Source organism: Urocampus carinirostris, chromosome 4, assembly GCF_059441175.1.
Source record: "Urocampus carinirostris isolate Australia breed hairy pipefish chromosome 4, RoL_Ucar_1.0, whole genome shotgun sequence".
Taxonomy (NCBI): Eukaryota; Metazoa; Chordata; class Actinopteri; order Syngnathiformes; family Syngnathidae; genus Urocampus; species Urocampus carinirostris.
Window position 1 is genome coordinate 44,849,232 of NC_142352.1, and position 19,538 is coordinate 44,868,769.

Here is a 19,538-nt window from a genome sequence, read left to right on the forward strand (position 1 = left end):
GTTTCCTCTACGAAATTGTTGTCTACAGGCCAATTTAAGCAGCCAGTTTATTTGGGGAGCCAGCACGTAGAAATGAGCCAGCTCCTAAACTAAGTTTGGGGGGGTTGGTTAGTCCCTGTTAGTCAAAACAATACATGAAATCCACTAGAATAGCTGAAGGAGCTTAAGTCAAATTGAACACATTTATTTTATTGTCGGTTGCCCCTTTGAGAATCAGAAATCAGAAGTCCGAAAGTATTCAGTGCAGAAATGGACTTCAATTGGATTAAAATTGAAATCTTGGTGTGTTTGTTTTTTTTCTCATTCCTTCCCAAAAAACAATTATGACCAACAAGGAATATGATGGCACACATTCTGGTCGTGGCAGCTCAGTACACAAGGTCCATTATAATAGCAATATAAAATAATAAATATCAAGTACATGCTCTCCCTTTTTAAAAGTTTGTCCTTGCTTCTTCTTCTTCACTTTGTTTTCCATAACGAATTAGTAGTTTGTTTTAACTTTAGCTTTAGTAATTTCAAGTCACGTTTATTTGTAGAGCCCTTAATCACAAAGTCTCATACGTCTGCATGTATTTATTTAGTGATTTGCAAAAAACAAGCAAAAGTTCTTTTAATCGCCATAAAAAATAAGCTAAGCAGCAAGCTCAAAATCATCCAACTTCTAGGACGAACAATGTTTGACCCTGGAAGTTCAATACTTTCTGATTTTTGTGACATTGGATGTTTGGGTTGGGAGGAGAACATTTTTATTGAACACTTACTACTTTTATACAGTACTTTGAGTTACATTTTATTGTACGCTCTTGGAGCAATAAAAATACATTTAAATGTGTTCAATGTGACTGTCCAACCTGTTGCATTGTACTTCAGTTTATACAGTAATTGCAGGTCATTTCGTCATATTCACCAACCTAACTGTTATGTCTGTTTGCCTCCATCCAAGGCCCAGCAGGTAATACGAATATGCTCCTTGTATTTGTGTGGGCGCAGCAGCACTCAATTAAACTGGTTAAATACACACAAGGATACCTCAGCCAGCCAGAGAGGCTTTGGACTTAAATGTCTCCTAGCAACAGGTGTACCGATTGTGATCTGTGGCTAGCCCCTGAGGAATGGCTAACACAGCCACAGTAAGTTAGGCACAGACTTGGCCATCTTCTTCAGTGCATTATTTAATGGAAATTATCTCAATCTAAACAACAGTAGATCTGTACTCTATTAAATATTGGAAATCTTAGTCCAATGAGTACAGGGCAATGTACATGTTAAGATTAGTTGACAACATCAGAAATCAATTAGGAACCAGAAACTTAAATCCAAACACATCCATGTTAATTTTGTCACTGTTTTCATGCAATGTTAATGCAGCTAGAAATCAAAGTTTCAACCTGGAAATTGTCTTACAAATTATGTTAGATAGATATTCGTCTTGAGAATGTAACCGTCACATTTGTTATTGTTGTCCTGACCACTAACACTGTGCTGGACACTAACAACATCTTGCAAGAAATGTCCACTTCTAAGCAAGATCGCAAGCATTAACACTGACCATAGATGACGGAAAAATCCAGGATATTAGTTCATTTGTGCATGAGTTAGAACATCTTTCTATCCGTCCATTCGTTCATCCATGCATTCATTTGATTTTTGTACCACTTGTGTATTTTAGGATTGTAGGTAACTGGAACATAGCCAACTTTATTTAAAGTAGAAGAGACTGACTGACTTGTCACATGGGCCTCAGCTATGAGTAAGCCATTAATTCCTGTTACAATAGATGCCACGTGTTGCTGTGGCCTTTGGTTGATAGTTCTGACTTGGTACTGGGCGCTATATTTGACCTTGATTTAAATCGAACTCTAAGAATTCCAATTTAAAGGTTGCATACATAAATATATACAAATATTTAATCTTGTTTTCATCTAGCCCTTTCAGTCCAAAATGGTAAAGTAAATTTGCAATGTGTCCCAGTAACAACTGATATTTCAGTGATAAACAGCCATCACTCTGCAATCTCTGTTCTCACTCATTGTTTTCTGTTGATACAGCAACTCAGGGGTTCACAGCACAGTCACATAAGGAAGTCGGGGCAATGCCCATATGGCATCAGCGGCGTCATTAGGTGACATCACACCACCAGGGTCAAGCTCCACAGAGAATACAGTGCAGGCTTTACAGCGATGAGAGAAGGGAATCTGCAACAGGAGACTGTTGGTAGTGCCGTTTCTCTAATGCTAAGCTTTCATATGTGTATGGAAGAGATGTGCCATCCTCTTTGCAACTCTTAAAATATTATGTGTAACATTAACCATGCCATAAAATTATGATAATTGTGTGCCTGGATGACAATGATCAGATTTTGCTGGCACTTGTGGTATTGTGCCTGAGGGGAATAGCAGTACCCACACCTTCATCGTACCTTGGGAACATGATATGTACAAGCTTGTTTACACTCGCATGTGGTCTGACCTACTGTGGAGTTGGTCAAGTGACGTGAATTTAACCCTATATTACCTTTGCACATTGCTAATTGATCAGTCTTCAAACTCTGTTAGTGTGCAAAAACATGTCCATGCAAGTGTATTGTTTTTGTGCATAAGTGATTTTTGAATAACAATAATGATGTAATTTTGTTGAATTTGGATAAAAGTGAACTACACCACATGAAAGGTTTTGTCAGCAATATGAGTTCTGCAGGGCAGGTTTGATAATTAAATCTTTTGCAATACTGTTTTAGGCAGCTGTTTAATTACAAGTTTTGTTTTATGACAATTTCAATGACTATTTTAAGACGGCATGATTCAAACAGATAAACTAAACCAATTTATTAAAAAAAGAAACACTCAGTCATATTAAATAAGAGCATGTTAGGTAACTCTGATACCTAAAACAAATATTAGATTTGATATTTTACTTTACTTTGTTTTATTTTGATTGACTGCATTTAATGCGAAGTATTTAATAAAGCACACATTATTTTGATCAAAGTACTGATATGGTATATGCTCTGAACTATAACCAACATTTGTGGTCAAAACCTCTTACACTAACATCATTCATTGTGTCCCCATGAATATTGAGGACAAATACTTCTGGTTTGAGACAAGGTGAAAACATTTGTTGGACTGGAAAGGTATGGGTGCCACCAGGCAGTGCTTGCCCAAGACACACCACAGAAAATGCACCCAACCACGGTGCATCTGGATGAACATCTGGCCCACACATGGTTAAGTCCACATTTTTTTAAAACTGCATCTTCATGTGTACAATTTGTCGTGTTCCTCGGATGAGTCTTTCTGCCAGGTTTTTTTTTTTGCTTGGAGCAACATGACTGACCTCCCTGAAATGTGACACAGTTACTCTTGCTTTTTCAAGTTTGGTCTGTGGTGCTGCGCTGGATGCTCGGACAATTCTCCGAGCATCATTCACCGTGATCTCCAACAAACCGCGTGTATAAGTTAACTCCGCCATGACGTTATTTCACGCTTTGTTCGTGCTGTTTACGAGAGACCGGAAATGACTAACCGCCCTTACTCGAACGCGGAAGTAAGTTGTGCATAGAGCCCATTACGGGGCTAAACAGACAGCTAGCAAAAAGCAAAATCTATCGATGCAGATGCTTCACTGCAATTTTCTTTCTTTATTTGTCGGCATTATCGCGGTCATTATTCGTCACCATTGGCTCAAGTCATTCGGAGGTAAAGAAAACGGGTCCGTTTTAGCATTTATAGGTTCGCATAGGCTAAAGTGAGCAAAACAAAGCCTGCAATTGGCCAAAAAAGATTATGTGGATCACAAGTTAGGTTGTTCTACGGCCTGGAGAAAACATTTTTTACTAGTCTGGATTTGTAAACAGGAATTATGGGGTTAAAGAGACAGCTAGCAACAAGCAACATCCATCGATGCAGATGCTTCTTGGCGGATTCTTCCTTTTATTTGTCGGCATTATTGCGTGTTTTGGAGTATGTAAATATTTTACACGGTTGGATTTATGACACTCACGGATGTAAGAGGACCATGGTTGTGTATTGTTATTGAACGTGATGGCTGCAGGACGACTTTGGTGAGCAACCGCGGCTTTATATTTTCCCAGTATCTTGTTTCAGACTGATCTTGATGTTTCTGTGATGAGTCTATTTTCAAATTCAATTCAAAGTGTTTATTGTCATATGCACACTAAAGAACCATGTTTCCCTGCACAATTATTTTTTTTTACTTTTCTGTCCACACAGTTGCGAGCGAAAAATAAAATAGAAACTAATAAATGGTTGGCATTTCTTGAATCCCAAAATTGTAACCTTTCTAATGATATGCGGAATGACCATTTGATGAATTGGTGACATTGTACAGACACCGTGTCCGTACGTGTCTGAGACACTGTTTGCTTCTTTGCGAGCCGTCGGAATGTTAAGGGGTAATAAGTTTGACTGAACTATCTGACTATTTTGTGGGAACCACTGTATTGCCTTATAGTCCGGTGGACCCTATGTATAAAAAATATAGGACAAAACTATTTTTGGGGGGGTGTGCCTTATAGTCGTGAAAATACAGTACTTTAGTATAGTTCAAATTACTGCCGAAAGTAACCTAATCAATATCTTTTCTTTTTTTTTTACCTTTAGCCTTAGTACCTTGGATCTGCATTGAGGCTGGTAAAAGGCCAATGAAAACAATGGTGACAATACTCCCCTCATCCCTAACTATATGAAAAAATATACGGAAGTTATTATGGTGGATTACAATGTGGGGGAAAATGCAAACTTTCAGGGGTAATAAACAACATTAAATAAACTAACTAAAAGAGATTGCTAATAACAACTAATACATATTACCAGTATGTAACACTTTGGGATGTGAGAACAGCAATAACAAAAAAAAAACACTGAGAAATCAGGCCAAGTGAACATTGCAGCTTGGTTGACAAACTTTGACCGCTAAATTATGCATCGTCACATATGGGAGAATAGAATCTTGGTCACGCTGAGGTTGAAATGGTTAATAATCAGCCTGAAGGTAGCCTGCCTAACTAAATGTGTGAGAACAGACAGAGGCTGTTTCTAAAGCGACAGCGACATACATTAAGACTTGTCTTCCGGGCTCTTTTCAGCGTATTTCATGGTAACAGGTGTACGGCTTTTCCCCTTCAAAGTTTGTGACTTCTGGTTCAAACCCAAGTACAAGTGTTTTATCTTGGATTGGATCAACATAACTACCACATTACTGAGGTTGTTAAAAACCCTTTAACCAGCAAAAGGTGACACAAAAGAAATGCCAAAGGCAGAGCCCACTATGATGTGTTCTAGCCTCAGAAGTGCTCTGATTTTAAATAAAATGTCAGCAGAGCCACGGTCAAGCAGGCACACATTCAAAAGTTTTAACCACAACCAATATCTTTTTTAATATAGCATGCCCTTTTCACTGTTACAAAAGTAAATAACTGTCAACAGTAAAAAGTTAATTCAACGAATAGTCACAACTACTGAAAATCAATTTATTTAAATTTAGTTAAGAAAAACAATAAAAGAGAATATATGTTGGTGTTAAGCAGCTATACCAACTGTAACAGTCAATTGGTCTGCAAAAAATGACTGAGGGATCACCAGGATGTTGGCAACTATAAAAATAGTTTCAAGACATTATCAGTTATGGGCATCTGCACCTCCAGTATGAAAATGATTCCATTGTAAGAGGCGGCTTTCTATGCGGGTAGTGAAAGCATACAGAGTTTCAAATGCGAAAGGAAATCCCCAAAGGTTGCGAAACAATCTTACACTAAGGAAAGTGCTGTTGAATTTACCGACTGCCTTTGACTGGGTCAATACCTCTAATTTTGTGTACAATTTAAGCACCTAAATGTGCAAGAGTCAGGGTGGGAGTTGAAATGCTTTACATTGGTTTAAGGGTTCAAACTGTTCGTATTACACACCAAAATGGGATACCTTGACAACGGGATGTCCGCTTGATGAGGCTTTAACCGCTCCTCTGCTGCCCTCCGTCTCATAGTGCGCTCTGTGATGCGCTTTCGGTTGCACCTCAATCTTCAGTTCGTATTGGCCGTATTGACTTGGTAGCGGCCAGTCCAAAGGAGGAAGTGAAGAGGTCCTGAGGAGACAAGACCATGCACGCAATCAGTTGAAAATAAGTTCAAACAACAAATCATCAAACAACATTTTTTTTTTGCCTCTGGTTTTGTAAGTTAGCTAACAACTGTGTTATGAATGACATAGGGCACTACATACGAATGAATGGTAAATGTAAATGCACTTTATTTATGCAGACCTTTGCAACAATACTTTTAGTGTACCAAAGTGCTGTACAGTAATAAAAGAGAAGCAATAAGTAGAAACCAAACAAAATAAAAACAATGAAAGACAATAAAATCAATGAATAACAACAGCATTAAAACAAAATAAAACAAAATAAGTACCATCAATAAGTACCATCGTACTATTGAGTATCAAAAGCCATGCTAAAAAAGTGGTGCTTTAGCCTGGATTTAAATAGTTCAGAAAAAAAGATGCATTGTGACTAGGAGCTGTTTCCAAAAATTGGAGGAGGCAACAGAAAAGACTCTCGGTCACGCCAGCATTTATGTTTTGACCTGGTCACTTCCAGCACAATGTACAAATTTGATTGAGGGTAAACTGTCTCATTATGAAGGTTGTAATCAATATGTTCTGAGTTTTTAATATGGTCGGCATTTATTTAGCGCTTTACAGGTAACTGAGGATTTCCCGAAGAGCTTTACCATGTGCTTCACACTTACCCTTTTACACACACATCTGATAGCAGCAACAGCCATGTAAGGTGCCTACCTGCTTATCGGAGGAATTAGGGGTTCAAAGATTTAAAAAATAGCTGAAAAATTAAAACAAATAAAAAATGAAAAGAGAAATTTGCATTTTTTTCCGTTTTTGTTCTTTTTTTAATCCTTTCTTTTCTTTAGTCCCTTCTTTCTTTTCCTTTCTTTTCTTTTTATTTCCGTTTTCCTTTTTTGCATTTTTTTCTTATTTCTTCACTAGTTTTTTTAGTTTTTTTTTTTAAATAAAAAATATTTTCCTTCTTTTTGTCTTTCTTTGAGAGAGGCTGGGTACAAATTGGAAGAAAAAGGCTGCTTATTGCTCACTTTCAGTGGCTGTAGTTTGTAGTCTTCCTTGGATTAATTTTTGGCTGCACTACACATTACAGCAACATTTAGGGGACAAATATAAACACTGTCCCTTAAGAACAGTGGAATGTTTTTTTAGCGCTGTTTTTTTGTGTAAAATCCCTTTTGGCCCAACCTCACCCGGATCCTAGCTTCAGCGGGCTCAACTCAATGAGTTTGAGACCCTCGCTTAACTTTATCTAAATAGGCACCACATTCGTCATTTCTTAAAATGTTTAGAAACTATTTACAATGCAGTGTTGAACAATACTGCTTGGAAACTATCGCCTAAACATTTTTGACGATTGTTTTTTTAAGAAGTGTGCAAACCTGCATTAACGGTCTGCTGAAAATCTGACCAAAGTGGTCACACTTGTTTGCAATTGGGGACCATTTATTTATGATTATTTTATAAAGTGTAACACTTCGAACATAACCTTGATCAAAAGTTTTTTGACAAGAATGAATTGAATTAATTGCATTAGAGTAAGATTTAAATATGAAGTTAGTTAAGATTTCTTAAATGTTAATTGTGTGTAAACCTCACTTGTCAGTTACAAGTTGCTTTCTTGTAGATTAAGCAAAAAGGATCATAATAGTGTGTCCACAGATTTCGCTGGAGTTTTGTGATATTCAACCTCCAAGAAGCGACCCAAGTTTTTTTATAACAATGTTTAGTGGCAATCGTAGATAAGTCTCTTGGAATGAATTAATTTTTTATTGACAATTTTTCCATCACACTCACCGTCAATTATTATTGTACTATGTATTATGCCTTTTTAATACATTTATGATGAGCTAAAGGCATTTAAATAAACACAAAGCTGAAGTTACTGTATGTGTCTATCTATCTACGCTGGTCATATCCCTCGAGAGGGAAGACCGAAAACAAGACAAACACACAAAAACAAAGAAAAGAAAAAAGGAAAAAGTAGCGAAAAACACAAGAAATTTGACCATGGCCAACCCAAATGCCCAAACATCCAAACTAGTTAAGCATCTCGGCACCCAAGTTGGTCATGCTTTCGTCCCTCGAAATGAAACGGGACACAAGAAAGCAGCCATGTCATCCGGTCAGGGTGACACAACACACTCTTCTGTTCAAAAGCAGGGCCCGACAGCTTACACTGGTTTACCCCTAACGCATCATACAGGTATCCTGCCCATCCCTTAGAATGCGTCTAAACTACCCACTATCCTTTCGCAACACCTCTTTACTAATTCCTATCACCAACAAGAGCTCTAGCTTCCACTACAATTAGACGTCTTTCCTCCAGTGCACTGATAACACCATCAGTCCACATCAATCGTGCCCTTCCTCTAAGTCTCCTTCCATTTATTTCTGCTCTGTAGATGCTCTTCAACATTCGCTCCTCATCCATCCTCTCCATGTGTCCAAACTAACTGAGAACTCTCATATCCACATGCTTGCTCAGTTCCACAACTACTGCAGTTCTGTTGCTCACAATTTCATTTCTCAATCCATCCAATCTTCACTCCTAACGTACTCCTCAAACACTTCATCTCAAAAATATTTAATTTCCTTCTCAATTCTCCGTTCAGACTCCAAGTCTCATCACCATACAACACAGTTGGCACAATCATTCGTACACAGTCGTCTCTTAACATCAATACTCATACTCTTGTTATTCATCACTCTCCTCAGAGCACCCAAAACCTTGCTTCCTTGATTCACTTTGTGCAATACCTCACACTCCATTCCACCAACTTCAGCCACATCACAACCTAAGTACCTAAAGCTTTCAACTTCTTTCAACGCCATGCCCACTCCATCACGTGAACACTTCATTACTCTTGCCAACATTCACACATAACTTACGCCTGTCACACATTCTTCCAAACTCCATTACCAACCTTCTCAATAACTGTATATACCTGATAAAAAAAGGGAAGGCCCTGGTATCGAGAATGCTGATTTGGTATTCCGGGTGGTGGATGGGTCAAATAAACACCACAGTTTGCCCAGGAGAATAATGACATGATCTCATTGCCCATAAGAGGTTTTTTTCGATCTTTACCCATTTTAATATTCCCAACAAGTCACTACGTATGGCACTGTTGTAATGACAGTATATGTTTTCCTGACAGGACCATTACATAACCACCTGATCAAGTGTGACTTGTAAGGAAAGCCTCCAGGGTATTAGAAGTAAAGAAGGCTAGATGGAACATGAGCATCGAAGGGGGAGGCCTATAGATTGTCTCAGCATAATATGTGAATTCCAATTGCTACTGTATGAACTCAAGAGTAATAGTAGATGTACCCAACAATTCTCTGAATACATATAATGTGATGTGTTAGACAAATATAGGTCAGCACTTTTACAAAGCACTTCATTCATTTAGTTTTACTTTGTTTTATTTCGTCCAATTTGGATTTCATGGTTGTCTACAAGGGCAGCACGGCATAGTTCTGAGGTCATGGGTTCAAATCCAGCTACCGGACTTTCTGTGCGGAGTTTGTATGTTCTACCCGTGCTTGCGTGGGTTTCCTCCGGACACTCCGGTTTCCTCCCACATTCCCAAAACATGCATTTCAGGTGAATTGGCCGGTCCAGATTGTCCCTAGCTGTGAATGAGCGAGTGAGTTGTCTGTCCCTGTGTGCCCTGCGACAGCCTGGCAACCAGTTCAGGGTGTCCCCTGCACACTGCCCAGAAATAGCTGAGATGGGCTCCAGCACTCCCGCGACCCTACTGAGGATAAGCGGTACAGATAAAGGATGGATGGATGGATGGATGAAGATGTCTACAAATCATTTCCAATTCAGAAGCCAAATCCTTGAAAGGAGGAAAATCGTAAAGAAGCTCCAATTTCTAGGTTCGTGTAGCGGTCTTTGTAAGATCACAAAAGTTAAGGGAAAATGTATCTAACAAAAGTTAAGGGAGAATGTATCTGTGGTGATTAGCATCTTGCCAAGCAGGGTGATATGGGATATGGGTTTCAAAGCTGCTAAGTGATTAATTGAATGATCAAAAATAATGACTGTGTGTAGTTCATTGTTGATTTTGTTCTTTTTTAAGGGGAAAAAAGCATATCACAGCTGCTTTCGTACAGCTTTGATGCAAGAATGCTGGGTTAATGGTTGACTTTGTACTTTCTATTAAAGGGGTCATGGAGTTGGCGGCAATTTTGTGTTGTTCCGTCTTCACGACTACCAGATCAATTTAGATTACTGCTCTACTAAAATACTGGACTGAGATTTTTCATCTTTAACAGTTTGAAGAGTTTCTGGTAAGTATCTCCGACAACTGACGTAAAGTAAGTGCCCGGCACAATTGTTTATCGTTGCAATGCTGCTGGACGTGAAAAAAGACACCCCTCCGCTCACCCCCTTCTACTAAGATACTGCTTGGCTTCCGACTGCTCACAAATAAGTATGGGTTGTTGTAAAGGTTGTTCCTGCTACCGTAGGCAGGTCACCACTGCTTGCGTGGGTTGTAGGAAACCTGCTAGTTTGGTTAGCATTATCCCTAAACGGCCTTCTATTCTGTGCTTTTAAGCTCTGATTCTCCTTTGGTAGGTTATGAGGAAGACGAAATAACACTATTTTCTGCTGTTATTTGTCCCGTTACCCCAACAGTCAAAGATACTCCTGTGGTGTGGAATCCGGCTACCATTCAAGGGACAAGATCCTGGACAGGGAACGAAATCTTGTGGAGGTTACCACTCAAAATTCGGTAAAGGGTTCAGCTCGGCCCACAGAGCTGAAGCTTGGTCTTCTGAATATTGGAACACTTGCTTCCAAAGCTTTACTTGTCAATGACATTATTAGTGATCAAAATCTTAATCTAAATGGCCTTTGTGAGACCTGGTTGAAACCGAATAAGTTTGTAAAGCTAAATGAGGCCTTCCTCCTAACTTTGTGAGTTAGCATTTGGCAGGGCCTTGCAAAATGGTGGCAGTATTGCTCTTACAGAAAGTGTACTGAAACTCCCTCCTGGTACCTCTACTGTGTTTAAAACGTCTAAAGCACTCGTTATGAGGCCTTCTATGTTACCACCAATTCATATATACGTTCTCCCCCCTGGACCATATTCCATTTTTTGGGATGAATTTTCGGAACTGTTAACTGACTTAGTAACTTATGCAGACAAAGTGATAATTATAGGTGATTTTAATGTCCGCATGAACTCTCCATCTAACCCACTTGCAGTTGCTTTTCAGTCGCTGATGGATACATTTTGTTTGAATCAAATAGTTGATGTGCCCACTCATCAAGATGGGAATACTCTAGACCTCGTTCTGACTCGAGACATGGTAGCCTCAAACGTTTTGGTATTATCGTATACTAATGCAATGGCTGATTGTTATCTTGTTAAATGTGAGTTGGTGTTTAAAGTGTATTGTAATGAAGAAACTTTAGGTTTTAGAGGCTGCAATATCCCACCCTGCAACGGTATCAGCTCTAATAGAACTATTAGCAAGGGAAACGGCGTCCTTTACTTCATATATTGGGCCAGTTGACTCACAAATTACTTTAATACTGCTTTGGTTATCGTCCTTGAGTCTGTGCCCCCCCCTACAGCATACATTTTGACCCAAAAAGATACGCCTTGGTTTACTGAAGAAACCAGGTCACTCAAACAAGGTTGCAGGAAACATGAATGAAAATTTCGCTCTATAAAGCTTGAGGTTTTCTGACAAGCCTGGCGTGACAGCTTGCTGAATTATAAAGTAGCTCTTGCCTAAGCTAAAGTATTGTTTTTTTTTTAAGATTATTGCTGTGCCGAAACTTTGTTTGACCCAATGGCGACACTTACTGGACAGCAACTCAACCATAATAGTTGTATCATGGCTTTATTGTAATTTTTAATTTAAAAAAAACTAAAAACTTATCCAGGAAGAATTTTTAAAAGAACATACTGCAACTTCGTTTTACCTTGGTGAATAATTTGTTTTTATCTTAGGACCTTCAGTTTTAAACATTTTTAATACATCACTCTCCTCGGGTATTGTTCCGGAAGCCTTTGCGTCCCCTGTCATTAAGCCCACGTTTGAGTGACCTAACATTGACCCAGAAAACCTTTGTAGTCATCGACCAGTGTCAAATCTACAGTTTTTTTGCTAAATTACTTGAAAAGGTTTTCCCACGACTTTGTGTCTGAAAATAATCTATTTGAATCTGTCCAGTCAGCATTCAGAGCAAATCCCTCTACTGACACAGCCCTGGTGAAAGTAACCAAATGATCTTCTCTTAGCAACAAGATCCGGCACTTCGTCAATGCTGCTGCTGCTGCTGGATCTCAGTGCTGCCTTTGATACTGTGGACCACAACATATTACTTGATTGTCTGGAAAAATGGATTGATATCTCAGGAACCGTACTCTTGTGGTTTAGGTCCTATCTTTCAGACGCGATGTTTGAACTACGGCAATCTGAACATACTGACATCACCTGTGGCATTCCACAGGACTCTGTACTTAGCCCCCCTCTTTTTAGTATTTATTTGCTTCCGCTTGGTAATATTATCCGGAAGTATAATATTGGTTTCCATTGCTATGCAGATGACAATTAACTATCTGCCACTGGAGACATGCTCCGTTCAGTTGTAGGAAATTGAAAGCCTGCCTCACAGATACAAAGATGGATGTCACTCCATTTTTTTTGCGCCTTAACCCAGAAAAAAACAAGATGTGATTGTCGGTCAAGCTCATTGCAGTGATTCTTCCTCAAACGCTGCTCAGAACCTTTACAAATGTAATATCATCCAAAGTGAATCGGTCCAAAATCTAAGCGTTATATGTGATCCTAATTTGTCGTTTCATTTACAGTTATAGTTTTAGTTCAATTGCTTCGTATTATTGCAAAGATTTGCCCGATGCTGTTGCAATCAGATGCTGAGATTATAACCCATGCATTTATTACTTCTCGGCTTAATTACTGTTATGTATTGCTCTCTGGTGTCCTGATGTCTAGCATCAAAACTTTGCAGGTGGTTCAGAATGCGGCAGCGAGACTTTTGACTGAGACAAGAATGTTTGACCATTTGACTCCTATAGATAGATAGATAGATAGATAGATAGATACTTTATTCATCCCCGAAGGGAAATTCACATTTCCAGCAGCATCCCTGAGCTGAGAACAATACAATAATAAAGCAAAAAGAATACAATACAATATACAAACACCCAGTGTGACGTGCAAATGCCCACTGTAGCGTGTTATATAGAATATCTAAATAGTGCTATAGTAGCTAACTTGCACTGGCTCCCGGTCTGCTTATGATGTGACTTTAAGCTTCTCTTACTATCATATAAATGTTTGCATGGACGTGCCCTCTTCATCTCTCTGATTTGATTTCCCCCTGTGTTCCTGCACGGAGCTTCCACTTTGAAAATGCTGGTCTAAATGTGACTCTAAGAGCCAAGATGAAATCTAGAGTGTTGTCTATGTGGGCCCCAGTGCTGTAGAATGCTCTGCCTCCGGATATAAGATCTGCAACCTCAGTGGAGGTTTATAAATCTAGACTTAAAACACATTTCTATTCTATAGCTTTTGATTGGTTCCGACCTCATAATTTTCTTTTGTTGTCCTTTCCGACTGCCTGACTGGTGGTGAAATGAGGGCGAAAGACATATCAAGATGAGCCAGTAAATCAGCACCTGGACTTGGACCAGCCGGCTGAGATGGGAAGCTGCTTTTTTGCTGTCATGGACTTTTTGGACAATTTTTCATATTACTTATGTTTCTTTTATCAATGTTTAATATGCTTTGAGTATGTTCATCCAATGCAACATCTATGGTAGCCTGGTCATACAGGAAAGGGGATTACCACTTCTGTGGCCCATGCTTAAGGTTGATTTTTTTCTCATGTTGAAGTTCTTCATCAGGGAATGGTGTAATTGTGTCGTGTGCAGTTTTTTGAGACATTTTGTGATTAGGGGCTACACAAATAAATGGGACTTGACTTTTCTGTGTTAAGGTACATAAAAAGCTCAGTTTGTCAACTGCTGTACACTCAGTCCTGGGGTTAAGAAAATCAAATTAACGCATTTATTAATTGACGCAGTTCTTGTCTTGAAGAGGTACTAGCAGTAGAAAGTGCATGTGGGATGTCTGTGCACATGTTTACATCAGTCTGTGTACACTAGTGTGTGGGTGGTTGGTGTTGACCTTGTTACCATATGCACTCTCATGCTGATTTACAACACTATAAGGGCCAGCGCATGCCTCGAAGGCCTTCATATGGCAAATAGACAGCAGACTTTTAGCCAAAAATACAAGATGAACTTAAAAACTTAGTTTAGAAATCTTTAATGCGGCCGTACACCTCTCTTCAAAGACATTGTAGTCCAACTATTTATAATTTATACTGGCTATGGACAGCTCAAAGTTCCTTTATTGAACATTGGAGCACAATGTTCCAGCCAGAGATAATCTAGTGTTCTAATGTTCTTTTTGATCTGATGCACTGTTGTTTGTCTTTAAGATCAAAAACGTTTAATCTTTATGGCAGCTCACCCACAGCGCACAAAATTCATTTATCAGTCCTTTTATGGCCTTGACCAATTAATTGCCTTTTAAATCCCGTCAAGTAGTGATAGCATTCATAATCATAAAAGAGATAACTGTTGGTTGTTTAGTGTCTGATATTCTTGTAGGAAAATTCCCAATATTTGTTCTAATAAAACTATTTCACTCCTTTGCACCTTGAGATGAATATTGAAGGGAACTATTATAATCAAAACTTTTCCATTTTCTAATAATATTCTAATAAAAATTATTGGACTTATCCTAGTTTTAATTTTATTTTATTTTGTTGTCATGTTCATGGTTCCATTTATCACTAGGGTTATGGGGGCACCAATTCTTGTGGGACATACCTTATAGGACTTGGATGCAAAAATGATCGGACATGTACAAATGTGCATGGAATGAGTTACCTGAATATAGGTGTGTGTCCAGGCTTGGGTTTATTCCATGAAAAATGAGAGGGCACCGAGAGGAACTGTTCCCCTGGCCCATCTTTCTTGAGGCTAAGTAGAGCTTCTTCTGAAGGAGAGTCTAGATTGGGAGAGATCCTTCCTTTGTCATCTATTCCCAAATCTCCTTTTGCTGGGGGGTGAATGGCTGTTCTGTCTTGTGAGGTCTTTCTCGTCTTGGAAGGGATGTCTGCCTCGGATTGGCAGCATTGGAAGGGTGACATTCCTATGGAGGGACTGCCAGCCCAAGTGTCCTCTGTCACACTGCCCCTGGGTGACGGTCCCGGCGTAGGTGAGGGCGAGTGATGCGGCGACACTGAGCCGGAATAGCAGATGTCGGCACTGGAGTGGCGTCTTTTGCCACAGGGTGAGGTGGGACGCGAAGAGGGTCGAGAAGGTGGCCGTGGGCTTAGCCAGTTCTCATCAGTGACACTGGTGCGTGGCGAGTGGCAAGGGGATTGTCGAGGTGATAGCGTGACAGAGTGGGAGTGTTGCACGAAGGAAGGGTGAGGGTGCATCCACTGCGACTGTTCTTCCAAGCAGACTCCTGCTTGAGGAGAAGCACAGCCCGGGGATGTGAGCGGTGAGCCCAGGGTAAAGCGCGCGGCTGCTTCATTGAGTTCAGCGTCAACATCGTCATAGACATGGGAAAACGATTCGCAGGAGGAGGCGTCAGAAAACCAGCTCCTAGATGAGAGGCTGCTGCCTGGACTCGGGCTGAGAGATGAGTCCCGGTACGAGTGGTCAAGAGGCAAATAGAGGTGGTCTCTGGACAGAGGCCTCTCACTGTGATAGTCCCTATCAGGGCCATTTGATCTCAGATCTTGTTCATTGGCCTCCATCTCCTGCTGGCAACTTGGGGAAATGGACGTGATCTGAATACTGGGGCACTCGAAGGCTTTTGGTGCCTCCACTGGGGCAGAAGGGAGCATAGGAGAGGTGCCATACTTTGACTCTTGTGCCTCGTAAGTAAGGTGCAAGGGTCCTTGTTTTTGTGACTGAAGGCGAGGCGAAGTGCTTATGATTGGGGAGTGGGGCTGTGTGCCATGACGTGGGACATTGATTGACTGGTGATTTGTGACCACGGATGGGGGCTGGCCCACGTTTAGAATGTAGAACGATGTGTTGTCATCTGGCTCCAGATCTGAATGAAGGAACAAAATGAAATATTAGACAAAAATATTTAGTTATACTTAATCAAATTTGATTTTTGTATCCTAGTTTTAAAAGTGGTTCTCCCCATTAGGGTGACGGAGCATACGCTTCTCATACGGTCTGGGTTCTGTTCACCAATCACCATCACACAACAGCTGTGATGGCATGGCGGTTAAGGCGTTGGAATCGAAATCCATTGGGATTCTCCCGTGCAGGTATAAATCCTGCTCACAGCGAATCAGTCTCTTACTTTCACAAAATCAGTGACTTGTCTTTGATTTCCTCCAGTTCAAAAGTATAGGTCACGGACTATAAAAGTTTTAAAATTATAAAAGGATTATGAATCTTGATGACCTAATAAAAGCTAATGTTTAAAAAAATTACATTAAAAAAACATGTAGTTATTATACTTTTTATGTAAATGATTTTAAAACAATTTGATGATGAAACCTAATATTTCTTACATAAAGATGAGTAAAGTATACTATAGCCTTAAAATTACATATAATATAAATGTTCCCCTAATTCTTCCTTTACTTTTTTGACTAAATTCAAGGAATGACACGGAAGTCCAAATAAATAGTGGAGTACTTTCATGTATTGTCATGTAGTTTGTCATAAAAGGATTGTTTCACGAGGGATAACTGATCAACAACTCTACTCAGGAAACAAATTCACACAATGGTGCGTGCTGTCAGCTGTCATCATACTGCACTAGATAGCTATTTATACCCAAAGTCATTCAACACAGGCAGCATGTACACAACCACTCATAAATACACACAAGTGGAGGCACACACACGCACTAAGACAAATGAACAGACCAGAGCACATTGTTCGCATTGGCTTTAGTGGGTTAGTGGTTATTGATAAACTTCCACTGGATGCACACTGTAGCGCCTATTGTAAAGGCTGCCCACAGCCCAGCTGTAAAATGGCTCGCTTGTCAAATGGTAACCCACCTTTGTGCATCTGAGTGACAAAAAAGCCGAGTTGGGAAGTAAAACAAATATTTGTACACAGTAGGGGGTTGACCCTCTCATCAAGGTATTGTATTATGGAAGTTTAAATGGCTTCGAGCAGCTAGCTGAAATGATTAAGACCCAAATATTTTTCTGTGTGTGTTAGCATGTGACTCTTGTTTCACAGAGAACAACAATGGCCAGAATACATTTGATTTTGTGTGAAGTTAATAGTTCCTCACCCCGAAGAAAAAAAAAGTACAAATAATAAGTTCTTGCCAAGGTGAAAATCCCAAAAGCCTACTTTCAATTAGAAATAAAACTACAATTTTGACTGGTTTGGTTTATAGATTGCTGTATCAACGGTTTTATTCTAATATTACACCACAACGTCTGAATCTGCCTTGCGACTGAATGGCAACAAGTTAAAGGTGTCCCCTGCCCACGGCCCAAAGATAGCTGGGATGGGTACAGGTACCCCTATGACTCTACTGAGGCTAAGCAGCGCAGAAAATGGATGGACAAAATTTAATGTCTTAATCTAAAATATGTGAAAAAAGACAAGTTCTGTGAATTTTGCCAGTTTAGTTCTTACATAATAATACTTAAAGCATATACCACTTACAAATATTTAATTAAAGCAATATTTCAAGACAAGCCAAAACAAATTGTAATACGTTTTATTTTTTTTCCTCATGACAAAGTTTGGAAATAAAGTTTATGTTGATAATTGTAAATTATTTTCTTCTGTTACACTGCTAACAAAGCATATGAAGGTGGCATTAGTTAATACACAGCTTTGAGAGTGAGATGCTGGATAATGGCACATGGACTATACAAACGGGTGTGTATAATACCCTGATTTCCCCCAAAATAAATATTCATACATGCCAACCATTAGACGTTAAAAAGGAAAAGATAGTATCTCATCTCATTAGCCGTACCGCTTATCCTCATTAGGGTCGCGGGGGGGCTGGAGCCCATCCCAGCCATCTCCGGGCAGTGGGCAGGGGACACCCTGAACTGGTTGCCAGCCAATCACAGGGCACACAGGGACAGACAACTCATTCGCTCATTCACACCTAGGGACAATTTGGACCGGCCAATCCACCTGAAATGCATGTTTTTGGAATGTGGGAGGAAACCGGAGTGCCCGGAGGAAACCCACGCAAGCACGGGGAGAACATACAAACTCCGCACAGGAAGTCTGGAGCTGGATTTGAACCCACGACAGGTTCCCATGACATGAACTGTGCCGCACAAGCGCTAACCACTGCGCCGCCGTGCTGCCCGCAAAAGATAGTATTGCGCAGTTTAATTTTATTTTATTTTGTTGCCATGTTCATGGTTCCATTTATCACTAGAATTATAGGGGGCACCACTTCCTGTGGGACGTACCTTATAGGACTTGGATGCAAAAATGATCGGACATGTACAAATGTGCAAGGAATGAGTTACCTGAATATAGGTGTGTGTCCAGGCTTGGGTCTATTCCATGAAAAATGAGAGGGCACCGAGAGGAACTGTTCCCCTGGCCCATCTTTCTGAAACACAGTCCATCTCCAGAATATCAAAAAACGTGCTTGTTTAACTCAAATTTAAAAATCTTTAACATCTAATATGATCATTGGAGCATTTTTTAAATGCACAGATTTAGTCTCGCTTCAAGCTAAAGCAGACATAGACTAAAATACTACTATAAGTCAAAATCTTTTGCTGTGGTTTAAATTTGGGGAAAAAATTAAATGGCTGTTTTTTTTCTGTTGAAAAAATCAGTAGGTATTTTTAAGGGAAGAAAAGTGGTCGTCTAACGCATAAAACGGCAGTGTTGGCCAGTATGAATATTGTGTTTCACATTAAAAAAAGAAAAAAATGAAATGTAAGGTTTTGCACTGATTTTGTGGTTAACTTTCAACCACAATCTGTCTACTCAGGTATTGAGACAAAATGATAGAAAAGAGAAAGGGACTAAAGCCCCTTCAAAACCACAGCAACAGAATGATATGTAACAATCTTCATATTTAGATCTGCTTAGATTTACACTGGGCCAGGCTGCCTGTCACAAGTCCAAGCAGTGGATTCTCTGAAAAATGCAGCTGACTAACAGACAACGCACAGGCACCATGTACATGTGTGTCCAAACACACGCCTAAACACACGCTGAGGAACGCAAACAATGCTGGAAAAGAAGGGCCAAAAATGTCATAATGGCAACATGTTATAGGAAGGATTACGTGATGTAAACATTGAGATGCCAACATACAGACAACCTACAGAATAAGGTTATCTAAGTATCTATTCAAGAGCGCAACAGTCAAAAGTCAGTA

The 19,538-nt window shown here is 39.7% G+C and overlaps 1 protein-coding gene across 1 annotated transcript in view; it reads right to left on the minus strand.

Annotated features, from left to right (window-relative positions):
• nfatc3a (nuclear factor of activated T cells 3a) overlaps positions 1-19,538 on the minus strand; it is an 81,909-nt gene that overhangs the window by 41,628 nt on the left and 20,743 nt on the right. The window contains exons 2-3 of the mRNA XM_088334685.1: positions 15,056-16,238; positions 5,943-6,105 (exon numbers count right to left, since the gene is read on the minus strand). Coding sequence (XP_088190811.1) covers positions 5,943-6,105; positions 15,056-16,238 — 1,346 coding nt within the window. The remainder of the gene's footprint in view (positions 1-5,942; positions 6,106-15,055; positions 16,239-19,538) is intronic.